The 18439-nt window shown below is 32.8% G+C and overlaps 1 protein-coding gene and 1 long non-coding RNA gene across 2 annotated transcripts; both read right to left on the bottom strand.

Annotated features, from left to right (window-relative positions):
- Nucleotides 1-9526: 9526 nt before the first annotated feature.
- LOC107927063 (protein DOUBLE-STRAND BREAK FORMATION) lies at nt 9527-13050 on the bottom strand. The gene is made up of 5 exons (XM_041089909.1): nt 12939-13050; nt 12644-12851; nt 12076-12219; nt 11338-11491; nt 9527-9708 (listed from the first exon to the last, which is right to left on the bottom strand). The coding sequence occupies exons 1-5, from the start codon at nt 13004-13006 to the stop codon at nt 9527-9529; spliced, it is 756 nt and encodes a 251-aa protein (XP_040945843.1). The 5' UTR covers nt 13007-13050.
- A 3746-nt stretch (nt 13051-16796) lies between these two features.
- Nucleotides 16797-17082, bottom strand: LOC107927075 (uncharacterized). The gene is made up of 2 exons (XR_005911510.1): nt 16966-17082; nt 16797-16849 (listed from the first exon to the last, which is right to left on the bottom strand). It is a non-coding gene; the product is annotated as an uncharacterized lncRNA (long non-coding RNA).
- Nucleotides 17083-18439: the final 1357 nt, after the last annotated feature.

Below are 18439 nucleotides of genomic sequence, written 5' to 3'. Positions count from 1 at the left end.
ATCCTGTAAACATCTTATTGATATCTCGATGTGTTCTTCAGGAGTGCGAACGAGATCTCAATATTTGTTTGTACTCACTATTTTCAAAAAATGTTCACCTTGTTAGAAGATAAATAGTTATTAGTTTGATAAATATTTACCAAAGTTGTAGAACTTACTTCCGTAAAGGTTCCAATGATTCGTGGTGAAACAGAACATATCGATGTGCTTGTACCCACGATAAATGATCTAATTCTGCAATTTCAACTTTGCCGATTGGTTCTCCAAAACTTTGGAACAAATAAGTATCGGCTAAGTTATGGTCCGTGAGTCCAACATGCCTATTTGGTCTGTTTAACCTTGTTTCAACATCTTCTAAATATCTTGAGCAGAAGGTCATACATTCCTCTGCCAAGTAGCCTTCAGCAATCGATCCTTCTGGATATCGCTTGTTGCGGCAGTAAGACTTTAATTTGGATAGGAACCTAAACACAATATACAACATTTCTTAATTATTGAAACTAAAGGCATAGAGGTGAATGAAGGAAAATTTTAAAAATTTTAATTAACACCTTTCTATGGGATACATCCATCGATGGAAAACGGGTCTGCCAAGAATTGCTTCGTGCGGGAGATGGATTATCAAGTGAACCATAATGGTGAAGAAGGAAGGTGGGAAGATTTTCTCCATGTTGCATAAAGTCAAAGTGGCTCGATCCTGTACCTTCTGAAGTTCTTGAACATCCAAAACTTTGCCACAAATGACTTTCATTATGTTGGATAGTTCAATTATACAAGACGTCACCTTCTTGGACATACAACATCGTAGAGCCACTGGTAGTAAATCTTGCATCAAGATGTGATAGTCATGTGATTTTAGCGAATATAATCTTCGATCTTTAACACTAACACATCGCGATATATTTGATGCATACGCATCTAGAACCTTCATATCCTTCAACACCGTGCAGAACACTTCTTTCTCCGTCTTGGACATTGAAAAAATAGAAGGCGGCAACCGATATTTCCTATTCGGGAGTGGATTGGGATGAAGATCAGGTCGGATTCCCATTTGGACTAAATCAAGTTGACTCTGAAGATTGTCTTTTGATTTTCCGTCGACATTCAAAATTGTACCCACAATGTTCTCACAGACATTTTTCTCAATGTGCATAACATCAAGATTGTGTCGTAAAATATGATGCTCCCAATAAGGCAACTCGAAAAAAATACTTATTTTTTTCCACAAGTCCGCCTCATTAGGATCGTCCTCTTCATCAGAGTCATCATCAGCTTCATCATTTGATCTTCTATTTCTTTGCGTGTTTGGCGTTTGGTTCATCTTCCCATAAATAAAATTCATATCTTCCGACATGCCCAAGATTTCAGAGCCACTGGTCTGCGAAGGAGCTTCTCTAAACTCTTCAGTACCATCAAATACAGAACTCTGAAATCTAAATCTATGATTTTTCGGTAACCACCGACGATGCCCCATGTAAGAAAACTTCTTCCCATTGTACAACCATTGCGAACATGTTTGTGCAGCACAACAAGGACACGCATAACGACCCTTGGTACTCCAACCGGATAAATTGGCATAAGCGGGAAAGTCATTAACTGTCCACATCAAAGCTGCACGTAGATTAAAGTTCTCCTTTCTCAGCACATCGTATGTCTCGACACCAGCCCACAATTGTTTTAACTCTTCAATAAGTAGCTGTAAATAAATGTCGATATCATTCCCAGGCCCTTTCTCTCCAGGGATAATCATAGATAAGATAAGGGAAGATTACTTCATGCAAATCCACGGAGGTAGATTGTAAGGAACAAACACTACTGGCCAAGTACTGTACGCAGTGCTCATGATCTTGAAAGGATTAAATCCATCAGATGCTAGCCCAAGGCTCACACTCCTAGGATCGCTTGCAAAGCCTGGAAATTTATTGTCAAATGATTTCCAAGCTAAAGAATCTGCCGGATGCCTTAATAATCCATTATCCGTTCGTCCATCATGGTGCCACGTCATAGACTCCACTGTCTTCGACGACATGAAAAGCCTTTGAAACCTCGGTATCAGCGAAAAATACCATAAAATCTTGACTGGCTTCTTTCTTGACTGTGCATCATTTTCATCGTAGTTCCCACCTTCTGCGTTTTTACTTATCCAACGGGAGTGGCCGCATACATGACAGCAATGTTGATTTCTCCGATCGCCCCAATACAACATGCAGTCATTTGGGCACCTATGGATTTTGTTGTACCCAAGGCCTAAATCTTTTATCAATTTCTTCATATCTTTGCATGACTGAGGGATTTTTACAAAAGGAAACATTTCTCTCAAGAACTCTAACAGCATTGTCAAAGAGTTTCCGGTCCACCCTCCCAAAAATTTTAATTGAAAAAGACGAACACAGAAAGACATTTTTGAATATTTTGATCCCTCATACAGTTCGTCGTTCATGTCATTAAGTAGCGCGTAGAACTTCGCCACTTCTTCGTTCGGCTCTTCATGACGTACACTACTTCCCGGTTCGGTAAAAGCATTTCTCCCAATATTACAATCATTAGAAGCCACAAAGTTCGCTGGGAACGACTGGACACCATGATTGTGCATATTAAATGCATCCCACAACATACCTTCCATGTCATCCCCTCTATCAAACTACTGGTAAGTAGTACTGTCATAAGATACATCCATCCTTGAAGAGGAAGTACTAGGCGGGCATTCTCCATGAAAAAGCCATTGTTTATAACCCCGAACAAACCCATCAACAATTAGATGCTCGTATATAACTTCACGATAATGCCAGTTTATGTTGACACACTTCTTACACGAGCAAAGAATCATGTTCTCCTGGCTTGCATATTGAAATGCAAAATTTAGAAAAGTCTGAACTCCATTTCGATAACCGTCGCTTACCCTTGACAAATTCATCCAAGACCAGTCCATTTCTTATTTCTTGATGTCTGATTTGCACCAGAAACTACAATGGTAAGTTGTTTAGTGGTAACTACAAATGAGTTTTTTTAAATATATATCATATGATATATATTTATGTATTAAGTCAATTATGTAAGTTATGTACGCGTATAAGTTATGTATTAAGTAAGCTATTTAAGTTGTGTAGTATGTAAGTTATGTAAGTTATCAAAGTAATGTATGTTATGTAAGTTGTAAGTTATTATGTATTATGTAGGTTATGTAAGTTATGTAAGTTTTGTATTATTTAAGTTGTGTAAGTTATGTATGCTATGTAAGTAATGTGTATTATGTAAGCTTATATAAGTTATTATGTAACTAATGTATTATGTAAGTTTATTTGAGAATTTTATATAAGTCATGTATTATGTAAGTTAACATGTAAGTTATGTATTATGTAAGTTTTATAAGTGTATGTGTGATAGTTATATAAGTTTATTGAATATTAATAAGTTATGTAAGTTCTTGTAAATACAAAATTTGATTATGTAAGTAAATATTAATAGTTAGTCACTTTTATGTATCTTATTTATAATAAATATTGAAATTATAATATATTTTAACAAGTTATGTAAGTAATGTAATATATACTTAAATTTTAGTAAGTAATATATATTTTAGTAATGTATTTAAAATTTAAACACATTTTAGTAAGTAATGTATTTAAGTAAATTATTTAAGTAATATATTCAAGTTAATTTTAGTAAAAAATATGTTTTAGTAAGTAATGTAAGTCATGTAAAATATACTTAAAAATATATATTTAAGTAATGTAAGATATCAATTTTAAAATATATATATATATTAATAAGTCATGTAAAATATACTTAAAAATATATATTTAAGTAATGTAAGATATCAATTTTAAAATATATATATTAATAAGTCAAATTAAATTGTAAAAATATATTTAAAAATATAATAAATATTGAAATTATATATTAACTTTAAAATATATATATTAATAAGTTATTTATATTAAACATGCAATCAAGTAATAATTTGTTGAGAATTCATTATATAATGAATTTATTAAACATTCAATCAATTAACTAACCAAAATTGATAATTCATTGACATTCATTATATAATGAATTTATAAAACATTCAATCAATTAGATAACCAAAATTGATAATTCATTGACATTCAATCAATTAATCGATCAATTTATTGAATCATCTTAGATTATTAAACATTTATTAATTAACCGGATAAATTGTCAATCGATAAAATTGCAAATCGATAATTATAAATACAATATAATTATGAATATATATTCGAATAATTATAAAATTAAATAAAATTATTTAAAATTTACCCATAACAACTAACAACTATATATGAGAAAAATCAAGGCTATATTAACATCAGAAAACAAATTTTGCATCCTTATTAACAATGCCATTTGCAGGATACCTGAAAATTTTTGAATTCATGCCTAGTGCTGAAATGATTTATGGGAATGGCATGAAAGAAATATGAAAGTAAATATTGACTTCGATATCAAACATACAACCACTTCATCTAAAATTGGAATGCATGGAAAATAATTTTAAATTAGGAGTAAATACTGCAAAAAAAAGAAGGAAAACATATGTAAATTACACCCAAATAAACAGGAAAAAAATAAAACACTTTAAATCTAAATCCATTACTGCAAAATAACAGTTAGGCACCTATAGCAATTCAATTCGGATTTCAGTTTGGTTATAACATGTTACAACAAAATCAAACCAAATCAGAAAAGATAAAAGGAAGCCTATATATATTCAATATAATCAAACAGAAGAATGGTTTTTCTTTAACAAAAAAGTTTCCCATTGAAAAGTTTTTAAAACAAATTCATTAGATAAAACGTAAAATGCCAATAACTTTTCCACGCCATAACTCTCTAAGTAGCAGACTAAAGGCATTTCACATAAAAGAAACACGTCGTACCCTAAACCCACTATCGAACTAATCAAAAGCATCGACCAATTTCGTGTATAAAGGACCGATTTTTGAGCATCAAGGAGTCCAATAAAAGTAACCATATCAGAACTAAGGACCTAAAGCCACTAATTTTAAAAAAATAAATTAATACCGAGAGCTTTATACCTTGGAAAGGGTATTGCCCAAAACTGCAGATGGAATTCGAAATTACTAATTGCGGCGACTTCTCCTCGGTTTCAGCCTTTGAGCTTCTGGGGAAGTTGGAAGATTGAAAGCGTGGGTTGCTACGAGGAAGGAGTCAAAACAACAGCAATGAAGAAGCAACAGAGAGACATTAACGCATGAAGAAAAAGACGGTTGAGGCACAGAGAAGAAGCAACAGAAAGACATTAACGTAGGAAGGGTAAGTACTCGAACTTACCGATGGTTGCGGCGCCGGAAACGGACGGACGGAGTGATGCAGCACAGGAGACGGCAGAGTAGCATGTGGTCGGGTTTGGGGGGCTGTTAGGGATTAGGGGAAATTTTAGGGATTTGGGGGAGAATGAGTATTTGGGGGCAAAATATTTACCAAATTTTGGGTGTAATATTTGGTCAGACTGATGGAAAAAATACGACGCCGTTCTCATCTAAAAACATATCCATTTGCGGCGTTTACAGCAAAGCTCCACTAAATTTAATTGAAATGCGGTCGTTTTATCAACAAACAGGTGAAACATGTGGCGTTTCCCAATAAACGCCACTAATAATATAGATAAACGGCATCGTATCAAACATTGAAATACATTTTTACGGCGTTTTAAGCAAAGCGCCATAAAATATAGGTCAAAAATTTGCGGCGTTTTAAACTAAGCGCCATTAACTATAACTCAAAACGCGGTCGCTTCATCAATACTTACCTTAAACCTGTGGCGTTTTCGATAAAACGCCACTAATAACATTAACAAAACGGCAACGTTTCAGCAAATGTTTGAACAATTTTGCGGCGTTTTAAGTAAAGCGCCACTAACTATAACTCAAAACGAACCCGTTTCCCCAATAGTTTAGCCAATGTTGTGGCGTTTCCGACAAACGCCACTAATACAATAGACAAAAACGACAACATTTCAATAAACATAATTATAATTTTGCGGCGTTTCATTGAAAGCGCCACTAATAGCAACGTAAAACGACGCAGTTTCAGTAACTCCTAATCCAACTTGCCGGCGTTTTTCAAAGCGCCGCTAATACAGATGAACAAAACGGCGCTGTTCCCCTTCCCAGTGACAGGAAACGACGCAGTTTTACTTAACGTTAAATACTCTTTCCGGCGTTTTGAGATAAACGCCTCTAACGGCTTTCATTGCAAAAAAAAATTTAAAATTTCTACAAAATTTAAAAATATTTATAATTTATTTTAAATTATATATACCCTAAGAATAGAATACAAATATACTAGCACGTGAGTTGTCAAAATAGTGTCATCCAAGATTGAAGTTAAATTGATCCAAAATTAAAACCAAAGTTATAAAATGGAAAAATTAATAATAAAAAATGAGAGAGTAATACATTTAAAAAAAATTCGCGTTTTAAACCTGCTTAAATTATAATTTGTAATCCTTAAACCTCAAAAATCAAACCCCAAACCCCAACCCTCAAACCCTAAACCATAAACCTTAAACCCCAAAACTCCAAACAGTAAAAGTCAAAACCAAAAGTCCCAAACCGTAATTTTCCTAAACCATATTCATAAATTAAACTGCATGAATCTTTAGTAAAATCTAAATGTTCTTCAATTTTTAAACAGTATCCTTAAACCCTAAATACAAACTCTAACACATAAACTATTAACCCAAAATAATAAACAGTAAACTGTAATCCCTAAAACTCTAAACCATGGACATTAAATCATATATTCTATAACGCAAACCCAATAGGCCTAACCTGACCCCGAATTTTTAAACCCTAAATCACTAACTCTTATCTTCTAACCCTTAAACCCTAAACCCTAACCCTAACTTGTACTAACCCTAAACCTTGTTTAATACATAAATTAAAAAATATTAATTAATCAAAACCCTAAATCGTAACCCAAATCCCTAACCCCTAATCCTTAAACCATATTTTATAAAAATTAAAACACACTAATTAATCTAAACCTTAAAGCCTAACCTGACACCGAATCCATAAACCTTAATCCCTAACTTCTTAATCTATAACCCTTAAATTACAACCCTTAAATTAACCAGAATCCATAATTCCATAATCTATATAAACGTTAAATTTGTAACTCTTAAACCGACCTTAAATCCTAAATTAACCGTATACCCTAAACTGCATATATATTAAACCCTAAACTATAATGATAAATAATTAAATATTTTAAAATTAATACTATCGTATCTTTTATAATTATATATGAAATTATTTAATATATATATAAATTACAAATCAATCAGTCATGTACCTAAAATTTTTTAAAATTATTTTAAATAATACTATTTCAATATTTCCATTTTTAACACATATTCAATTAAAAATAAATTGAATTTTAATTAATATAAATAAACAAATTAAATATAAAAAACATATAAAATAATTTTGTGGCGCTTTAAGGAAAAACGCCGCTAAAGCACTAAAAAGTTCCGAAACGATGCTGTCTGGCTTTGGTTTTTTGTGGCGTTTCGGTAAAAGCGCCGCTAATATTATGCTTCAGCGGCGTTTTCCCATGTGCGCCACTAATTCCAGTATACATCAAGAACTAAACGCTGTGTTTTGGTTAAGATACTTTGCGGCGCGTTACACAAACGCCACTAATGATATACTTTAGCGGCGTTTTTCATCAAGCGCCACTAATTCTAATACTCCTCAAGACCAAACTCTGCGTTTTGGTTAAGATATTTGGAGGCGCTTACCACCAAACGCTTCTATAACTATCCTTTACTGGCGTTTTCCTTAAACGCCACTAATTATAGTATACATCAAGACCAAAACGGTGCGTTTTGATTAAGATATCTTGCGGCGTTTAACGCTATACGCCGCTAATACTATACATTAGCGGCGTTTTCTTTATAAGCGCCACTAATTGCAATATACATCAAGACCAAACTCTGCGTTTTGGTTAACATCTTTTGCGGCGCTTCCGCTAAGCGCCGCTAATACTATACATTACCGGCGTTTGTTCATAAGCGCCACTAATGCCAATATACATCAAGACCAGAACGCTGCGTGTTGGTCTTGATATTTTGCGGCGCTGCGTGGTAAACGCCGCTAATTATGTTATTTAGCGGCGTTTTGTTAGAATCGCCGCTAATGCTAAATCTTTAGTGGCGTTTTTTTCTTTGCGCCGCTAATGGTCGATTTTTAGCGGCGTTTGTTATCAAAACGCCACAAAATATGCCGCTAAAAGCCTGTTCTGGTGTAGTGTAGGATTGCATGCAACTCCACTAAATTATGCTAAATCTACTCTTAAATAGGGACTTTTGCTCCACTGAAATAAGCACATTAAATTTGAATTAATATCTCAAAAATATTAAAACAAGAAATAAGCATACATACTTGAGAACAAGAATCAAGTATTTATCGCGTAAATCAAAAATCAAATAATAAGAACAAGAAATAAGCATAAATAATTGAGAAAAAGAATCAAGTGTTTATCGCGTAAATCAGAAATCAAATAATAAGATTCATCATAGGTTTCATCTTCCTTAGATATCTAGGGAATTTAGTTCATAATCCTGAATAGAAATATCTCAAAATTAGGATAACAATAAGGCATAAAGAAACTCAATAAAACTTCGAAGGAAATCAAATGGAGAAATTCGATCTTGAAGGAGATCCGCTTCCGAGTTGATTCCGATGACGTTCTTCGAGTGTTCTCTTCAACCTTCTCTGAGTGCCCCCTTAGGTCTTCTTCTAATTGGTATATTTTATAGACTTTAGAACGTTCAGGAAGCCTAAAAATTGGGTTTTTCTGCGTATCTGGGAAGTAGGGTGCAATATCAACACGAACTAGCACATGGGCGTGTGACTAGCCTTTGTGGAAATGCATAGGCCTTATGGATCCTGAAAACAACTCTATTTGTCCGATTTTGGCTCATTTTTCGCTCCTTTTGCTCCCAAATGCTGTTCTAAGTATAAAAACATGAATTTAAAGGATTAAGAACATCAAATTCACTAATTTACATAATTAATCATCCAAAAACGTATCAATAATGGAATTAAAAATATGTTACTTTTATGGCTTATGAGTAAAAAGAAATATAACAACTAGGAGTATAATTAGCAACCAATATGTAATGCACTGGCAAAATGGGTTAGCTAAAGTCCAACCTTTTGGTTAGCTAAAGCCCAGGGCAAGGACCTATATGGATATTGTTTCTGAATCTTTCTAGCTTAAATGTATAAAATCTATAATTTCTAGGCCGCTTAAAAATGAAAGGCAATAGACTGGTTTTCAGCTGGAGAGAATGAGTGTGTGAAAGACATTCTCAAAACTGGGCTTTAGGAGATATGCTAGTTATCAAATTATTTTTCATAAAACTCCTATCATGTGAATGTAAAAGAGTAAAATGACACAGCATAAAAAAGAAAGGGACCTTCAATGCTTACTCATTGTAGCTGGTGCAGGGAAATCGGGTATAGAAGCCTTTAATTCACAGTTGACTTGAACTCGATACCGTCCTTCGACTTGCGTTCAGTTTCCGGTCATTGCGCTTTTTAATGCCATCTCTGTACAGAGTGCTGGCAGCACAAGGTGCTGGCTTACAACTTGGAGGCTGTGAGTTGCATTCCTCACTCGCTCTCTTTCTCAAGTATTCTACTGCCTGTGCCTTAACTGTGAAATGTGCTTTAAATCACTTTTCAGGGCATGAAATGATGCACATGCAAGAATAAAGCGATTGCATGCTTTTCATTAGCGTATAGATGGAAAACATCAATTCGATACCAATGATATGCATACGAAATGGATTGAAAACATGTAATAGTAGAATAAAAGTTAAAATATGATTCCAAGTTTACATTTCAATTTTAATCATTCTACGATTTCAATCCTCTATTTTTTTTTAATTTAAAAAATGTAATATTAGAATCATCAAAAAAAATTGACAAATAGTAAAAAAAAAAAAGAAAAAGAAATATTCAATTAATCCGGAAATTCTTTTTCCTTTAATAAAATTTTCCATTTAAAATATATACATAGATATTCTTCTATATATCATTAATATTCTAAAAACTAATACCCAACTTTTTCTTGAATTAATAAAAAAATATTAAGAAATTTATTAATGAAGCAAATCAAGAAAGAATTAATAAAACAACTAAAAGTACAACTCATTTTATTTCAACTATAAAAATCTCACTTTCTTCACTTGCTAATGTTAGTATTAGAAATAAAAATGAAAAAGTTGTAAACATCGTTAAAGTCCTTTCGTCAAATTCAAGTTCATTACAATATCATTTGATTTTGTTAAATGGCAATGGAGTGAGTATTTTTTATTTCAAAATGTCGCACTGACAAATTTAACAAAAGAATTTTAACGATGTTAATAATTAAATCTAAATTTTAAAAGTTGCAAACTAGAACTAAATTCCTAAAAATAAAAGTAGAGGGACTAAATTTCAAATTTACAAATAGTATAGCAAGTTAGGATTTAAAATGCAAGTACAATTGTTAACCTTATTAAAATTTTTCTGTTAAATTTAGATTCATTACAATATTAATTTTTTTTATTACATGACTATCAACTGTGTGTATTTTTATTTAAAGTCTCACACTAGTGAATTTAACACATGAATTTTAATGGTATTAACAATTAGACATAAATTTTGAAATATGAAAAGTGGAGAGACTAGTAAGAAATAAAAGCAGGACTAAATAAATATACAAAAAGTACAAGAACTTGGAGCATATTTTAATTAAAGATGTTCAAATAGTCAGTTTAGTTAATATCTGAATTGAACTACCATTAATTGAATCAATCAAAATTTTGAAACTTTTAACTTTTAATCGAACTGAATTTTTTTTTAAAATTTATTAAGTAAATCAAATTAATTTTGATTAATTCAGTCGTTTAATCAAATTAACTAAAATTTGTACATTTTTTTTTCTTCAAACAAGTTAAAAATATGATTAAAATACAATGAGAATATTTTTCTTTAATTTTATTAATTTATAAAAGTTAAAAAATGCAATATTTATAATTCCTTAGTTTTTATATGGTGGGTTTTATAATATATATCCAATTTATCTATAATATGTTAGGCATGTAGCTATAGTTTCATAGATGTACAACATATAGTATTAAATTTTGGTAATTGATTGATATTATTCAGAATTAATCGATAATTAAAATTAAAAAAATTAACTGATCTTTGATTAAATTAAATTTGATGGCCAATTAATCGAAGTAATTCAATTCAACTGAAATTTGCACATCCTAACTTTAACCATTAAAATATGTACTGAGGAACATACCAGAGCGGGAAGCTGCCAGTGTTAGAGCACAGTTCTTGAGTTTGGTTATTTTTTCAATAAGTTGCAAATTTTCACACGATTCATCTGTTTTGGACCGTACAATTTCGTTCTTGTGAAAGCATGATAATCCATAATCACAAGCCTGTAGAAGCCATAATCAAATTAATCGAGAAGCCCACACTATTCATCTCACTTGAAGAATAAATCCCAAAGGCATGAATTATTTTTAAGGTAAACTATAAAAATAGTCATTTTTATTTACGATTACAATTTAGTTATTTATATTTTAAATGTTACGTTTTAATCATTTATGTTATCATTTTGTTACGAAGTAGTCACTCTACTGTTAAACTCCGTTATCTCCTTAACGACAGTTTTATGTAGCAGTCCAAATGGTTTTAAATGTCAACTTGGATATTCAATTGCTGGGATAAAAATAGGTTTTTAATTAAATAAATTTAATTTGAACGGTCACGTAAGACATCCAAGTTAGCATTTAAAATCCATTTGGACTGCCACGTAGGACCGCCATTAGGGAGGTAACGGAGTTTAACGATAGAGTGACCACTTCATAACATAATAATAGGGTAAATGACTAAAACATAATATGTCAAACATAAGTGACTAAAATGTAATCTTAGACAAACAAAAGTGACTATTTTTATAGTTTACTCTTATTTTTATAATTCAAGTAGATGGTGAAAAACATTCATTTTTTAAAAATACCTTTGCAGCAATAGCATAGAAACAGTTATCTAATGATTGCTCCGCAAAATTAAGCCATTCCACAGGTGAAACTTGCAACCATTGATGGATTTGAGACTTGTGTTCGCGAAGAACCAGAGCCTCGTACCTCAAAGCCAAACAACTCTGAACCATAAGAAAGAAAAAATCAAGGACAGGGAAAATAGTAAAATCCTTATATTGCCAGCATGAAGTACAACGCTATACATATGTGTGTGAGTTTTTACGTTTACATTTCCATATGATCTATGTTATTTTAGATAGACTAAAAAATAACTCTATTATGCATGACTTTCTTCGTCCAATTTAACTACCAAACGTGTAATCTTTATATTGATCAATGCATGATTTTCTTATGGTTCAAGTCGATAGTTGAATACTCAAATATTAAAAAGTATAGAGTTGGATTCATTTCTTGCTAGTAAAAGCATATATGATGATGATGATGAAAAATTCATCGGATGTTTTTATGCCAATTACCGTGACAGCACCGAGTGAATTAAATACCGGTAATAGCAACGATCAGAGGAAATTAAGGATTTTTTGTAACCTCTATGTCGCCGATGATTGCGAAGGCTCCGACGAAGAATTCGAGAGTTGAGAGCTGCTGATCCACAGTTTTGGCTGCAATATGGCGAATAGCGGAGAGAGATTCAGATCTGATGAACTCTTTCAAGGTGGATCGTAGCTGAAAAAGCGATTTAACGTCATTGGAGGCGAGAACTGATTCGAGAATGCGAAGAGAATCGTCGTTGAATCTGCGAAGATCGAAAGGAAAAAAGCATTAAACGTAATCAAAGCAAGATGATGGAAAAATGAAGATTTCGCTGCGACATTGAATGAACCTTTTCTTGTTGATTTGGGAGTGGAAAAGAGCGATTTGCTGAGCTACCATAGAGTCCGAATCTGCCATATTTAGCTCGGAGAATGGAATGGGAATTGGCGGGCAAGGGATTTGTTTGATTTTTTTTTTTTTGGAAACTCCGCTCCAAGTCCAACTGTCGGTACTCTTATAAATTTGAAAGTCTCCTCTTCTTCTTTTTTTTTTTTCCTTTTTTGGGAAAGAGAAGGATATTATTCAACTAAAATGTTCAATTACGCAATCCCTTTCATGGGAAATCCCATAGGAGGCCGGTCAAACAAATGAAGTCCAGGAGCCGAAGATGCAGCAAAGTTAGCCATAAAATCAGCCTTTCTATAAACATGAGAAAACTTGACAGTCCAATGTCTCCCTCATTTCAACAATGCTTCGCACCAGCCCAACATTGGAGCTCACCTCTTTTATACTTAGAAGTTGCACCACATGCATGTTATCACTTTCTACAAGTATCTTCTTGAAACCCCTTTTCCAGGCCGAATTAAGACCATCATAAATGGCCCTTATTTCAGCTTGAAGAGCAGAACATATAACAATGTTTCTGCAATAACCTTTATCCAATTGCCATGCCTACCAGCAAAGGCCCTTTGTTGAACTCCTTTAACAGCACCCAATCATCCTCTGGCGGCACCCATCGAATGCCCATCGTGGCTTTAATCCTACTTTGTAGGATGATATTATCTGCATTACAATTCTCATTTGCAAAGACAAAGTTCTTACGTTGTTTCCAAATGAACCAGCAGAGGATTCTAAAAACAGTAGGTCATTCAAAATCATCAAAAAGCAAATTAAGAGAGCTTTCTGTTTAAGGTACCTCAAAGACTCTGTTTAAGATGTCATTAGGAATAAGTCTTGTCCAAATAACTCGAGCAAACCGACAGTCTCTAATAATATGGATGATAGTCTCATTGTAGTGTTCGCAAAGTAAGCAAGTAAGAAGTCTTATCTTTCATAACCAGCCACAAGAAGTGTATGATTCTTTGCGGGCATTTAAGCTTCCAGATTTTCTACCATAAATCATCAGATGCTGACCAACTATCTTTCATACTTGCTTTATAAGATTGAGCCACAGAGAATTCTCCATTCTTCGCCCAAAGCCAAATACAAATATCCCTCCCTGCAACCTTACTAGGAGGTCTAATAGCCCCAACTTTTAAGATGGTAGAATGGTCTAACTGATCTGCAAATAATTTCCATATCCAATAACCAGCCTCACTGCCCAAATCACTTGCTCAAGTATCTTTTAGGGTCCCTACAATAATTGCGCAAAGGGCCAACATTTGGGACCCAAACATCCTCCCCAAAACGAGTGTCTTGTCACGTTTTAGGTCGCGTCGTGTTTGTCGCAGTCGCGGACATAACGGACGCTATTGCGGTCACTGCGGGTATCGCAGTGGTGAATTTTTTTCAAATTCGCACAACTTACTGTAAAACATAGTAATTATAATTATAATTATAAAAAGTCACTTTTAACGATTTTTAGAGTGTTTTTCTAACACTTATGAACCTTTATTAATATGACATGAGAACACAACTTTTATAATCATTAATTATTCTTATATTTATTTACGAATTTTCTAAGAATGTTATATTAACTAATAACAAAGTAAAAAAAAAAGGAAATATTAAACATTTATCATATTTAATAAGTTTGAAAGTTTTTATAGATAAAAGAATTGAAAATTCATACATGAGAGATGTCTTCAATATTTCTTGACAGCTTTGAAGATAGTGAAGATATAAATATTCTATGCTGCAAAAGGAAAAAAGGAATAGATAAATTAATGAATAGATTCTCATTAATTATTCCTATTTCCTACCACTTATTCTCATCTCATTCTACTTTCATATATAATTTAACATGCTTCGATTCTTAATTATCTTTTCATAAAATATACTTCATTCATTTATCTAAAGATATATATTATTTTAAATGTTTTAATATCATCAAAATTAAGAACAATAACAAAAGATTTCTTTAAAAAAACATACCTTACAAATAATGATAGTGGCACGATTTAGTTTTCACCAATTAGTGGAATGGCGAGGAAGATCAAATCCTTCACCTTCACTTTGGGAGCGTTCTTGACTTGATTCTCTTGGCCTTTGTCCAAAAATATATCCAAAAAAGTAACATTTTCACCTTGGTTTTCATTCAATTGATATGGAAGATATATTTGAGGAGGAGGATACATGAAAGGTGGAGGTGGGTGATACATTGGTGGAGGAGGATGCATTTGAGGCTGGTATGGCACACCATAATTAGGAAATGGTGGATAATAACCATATGGTTGTGGATAACCATGTGAAGGTTGTTCTGGTGGATAAAAACCTTGAGTGCTAGTAGATGAATCACTATACCCAAGGTTACTAGAACTCGATCTCCTACCAGATGAAGAGCCTATAGATGTATGCTTCTTGCCTTTTCCCTTTGATGGAGCTCTAGGTTCACTTCTATCTCTCCTAGGTTCAGGAAACATATTTCCATCAAACTCTGATCTGTCACGAAAATGTCCACCAGTGGTACCACCCCCATATTCTCCTCCATACTGACTAGAAGACCTAATTTCACCTCTATCACCACTATATCCATATCCTCTTCAATTGGACTTAAACCACCACCATCGGGTCCATCGCCACTCTGACTTGGAGTTGAACTAGAACTTGAATGAGACAAAATTTGTTGTTGCGATTGATCAACATCCATTTCATCATCAGAGGTATCCACAGGCAACACACCGGCATTTTCACCATCTAACAATGGATTCTCTTTCTCATGAAGCCATTCTGATAGTGGATCAACATCTTCAAAGATATAATCAAGGCTGATAGGATTAAAACTAGCATTTATATCATCAGTGCTCATTCTTTTTTTATGCCTAATCTTAAGCCTCATATTATAATAGGTAAACACTAGTTTTTCAAGTTTTTTATACTTTAACCTATTTCTTGCCTTGGTGTGAATATAACTAAATGTGCTCCAATTTCGTTCGCAATTTGATGCTGAAGTTGTTTGACTAAGCACTTTAATTGCTAATTTTTGTAATTCGGGAACACATGTGCCGTATATCATCCACCACTCAGCTGCATAATATTATTTAAATTTCAAAATAACTTCAAAATGTACAATATAATTAAATAATATAAATTAAATTAAATAATTTAATTAACTATTTACCCGGATTCATTTGCTTCCAAGCTCTTTGTGCTTGTGGAGTACCGAATGTCTCATGTTTATCTCTAAATAGTAACAACTGCATAAATAAAAGATAGAGTAAAAATAAAAATAAAAATTCTATTTCAAATTATGTAACTAAGTTACAAATAATAGTAGTTGAATCTAACATGATTAACCATTCTGACTTGAGTATCCATAGAAGGTTCTAATCTTTCAATTACTGATCGTGTACCTTCTAATGTTTCTATTTGTACATTCTCAGAATGCTCCACCCCAAATTGAAATTGAGGATTGAGAAAATAACCTAAGTATAATTTATAAGAATATCATCAAATAATAATAATCTAAAGCTTAAAATAATAAAATATAAAAATAGTTCTTAATTATATGACACATTTTATCTTACCAGCTGAATGCAAGTCGGAATGCATAAAATTCCATCTATTGTCAATAATCTTTTCATACTCTGTGAAATATCGACAATTTTGTTGAATTGCTCGTTTAGCTCTATCAACAGCCTCATAAATAAAGCCCATTGTTGGTTTTTCATCGCTATCCACAAGTCTCAATACTCTTACTAAGGGCTCATAAACTTTTATGAGGTCATTGGCTTTTTTCCAAAAATCTTTTCCCAAAACAATTTTTTTGGCTTCATAAGCAGGCCCTGACTTTTGCTTTCCCCATTTTGATTCTTTAAATTCCTATATATTCATAAGAAAAATTTTAAAATAATATAATTTAAATTATTTGGAACTAATAAAATCACTAAAGGTTACTATATTTAAGTAATTATATTAACTAATTATAAAATACTGACCTTTGAATTAAACATTTCTCTCAAACCTTGCTTTTGTCTTGTTATCTCTTCAAGTTGAATGAAATGAGTTGCAAATCGAGTAAGAGCGGGTCGAAGTATTTGTTTCCCTTGTGTATATTTCTTCATCAAATCAACAATCCAAATGTGATTGTATATAAAGCAAGTCACTTTCTTTGCCTCATCTAACACTTTTGCTACACTGGGCTTTTTCCCAGTATCTTCAAGGCATAAATCTAAACAGTGAGCTGCACATGAGGTCCAATATAGATGTTGTCTTTTCAACATTAATTTTTTTCCAGCAGCTTTCATTGCTGCCTCATTATCAGTCACTATTTGGACAATGTAATTTTCTCCAATTTCTTCTACAACTGAATCTAACAAACAGTAGTAGAATTCAGCATCTCTACTACGGACACTTGAGACATCTACCGATTTCCAAAAAATGGTTCCTTTACTGCAATAAACAAGGAAATTAATGATGTGCATTTGATTCAAACTGTTGGTCCAACCATCACACATTAGAGTTGCACCCAATTCTTTCCAATGAGTCTTTAGTACATTTACCCAATCATGAACTCGTTGATACTCTGACTCCAAATACACATCTGAAACCTCATAAGGTGTTGGGAGCTTTACACCTTGTCCAACTTCTACTGCCACTTGAATTAAGTTATACAACCATGGAGAGCTTCCTAATTGAAAAGTAAGTCTTTCATATATTATAAATTTAGATACCGCTTCACCTATCTTCCTTCAAAAACTCTTTAAAAAAGAGTCATTGACCTTTGGTTGCTTTGAGGTATAGCTCCCCTTAAGGTAAACTCAGACTCACCTGGGATAAATTTACTTGTTATTTCTCTATTATGTTCTCTAGCTGATCCATGAGAAGATCGCCCTTCTTCATAAATGTTATCCCAACCACCAGTACTTCGTCTGAATTCTTCCCTTCTATGCCACTCGTGTTGTGATTGGATACTTTCTCGAGTTGCTTGCCTTATAGCAGAAACCTCATCAATGAATCCCTCGTGCTCATCCTCCTCTTCTGTTAATTGAGATAAGAATTCATCTTTTCTCCTCTTTTTGTCTATTTTCTTTGTGTTGCTTTCTTTTAGTACATCCATCATACTTTCTCTAATGACACCTGTTAATAAAATAAAAATAATTCACACTTTATATTATTATCAATTATATATAATCTTTATTGATAAATTTACAATAACATTTAATAATAATAATAAAGTATCACATACCAGTAACATTAGGGCATGGTGCAACATTGTCAGTTTTATGAGCAATGTGCTCTTTAAATCGTGTTATTCCTCCTTTCACAACTTTACCACAAAGTTTACATATGATACTTCCTCTCGCATTTGGCACTGGAGTTCCAAAGTGCCAACCTATATCATTACTTGGTGCACCCTCCAATCCTTTAGTCGGGAACTCTTCACGTGGTGGCACGCTTTATTTTTATTTA

This window comes from Gossypium hirsutum, chromosome D03 (genome assembly GCF_007990345.1).
Source record: "Gossypium hirsutum isolate 1008001.06 chromosome D03, Gossypium_hirsutum_v2.1, whole genome shotgun sequence".
Classification (NCBI taxonomy): domain Eukaryota; kingdom Viridiplantae; phylum Streptophyta; class Magnoliopsida; order Malvales; family Malvaceae; genus Gossypium; species Gossypium hirsutum.
Note: the sequence above shows the minus strand (reverse complement) of the source record. Positions and strands in the feature narration are given on the sequence as shown.

Excerpts from the sequence above, each read along its gene's own strand:
- LOC107927063 (XM_041089909.1), bottom strand. The coding sequence starts at position 13,006 with ATGGCAGATTCGGACTCTATGGTAGCTCAGCAAATCGCTCTTTTCCAC. Across the intron at positions 11,492-12,075 it reads TCTATGCTATTGCTGCAAAG|GCTTGTGATTATGGATTATC; the intron begins GTATTTTTAAAA and ends TGGCTTCTACAG. Across the intron at positions 9,709-11,337 it reads CCGCTCTGGTATGTTCCTCA|TTAAGGCACAGGCAGTAGAA; the intron begins GTACATATTTTA and ends CACATTTCACAG.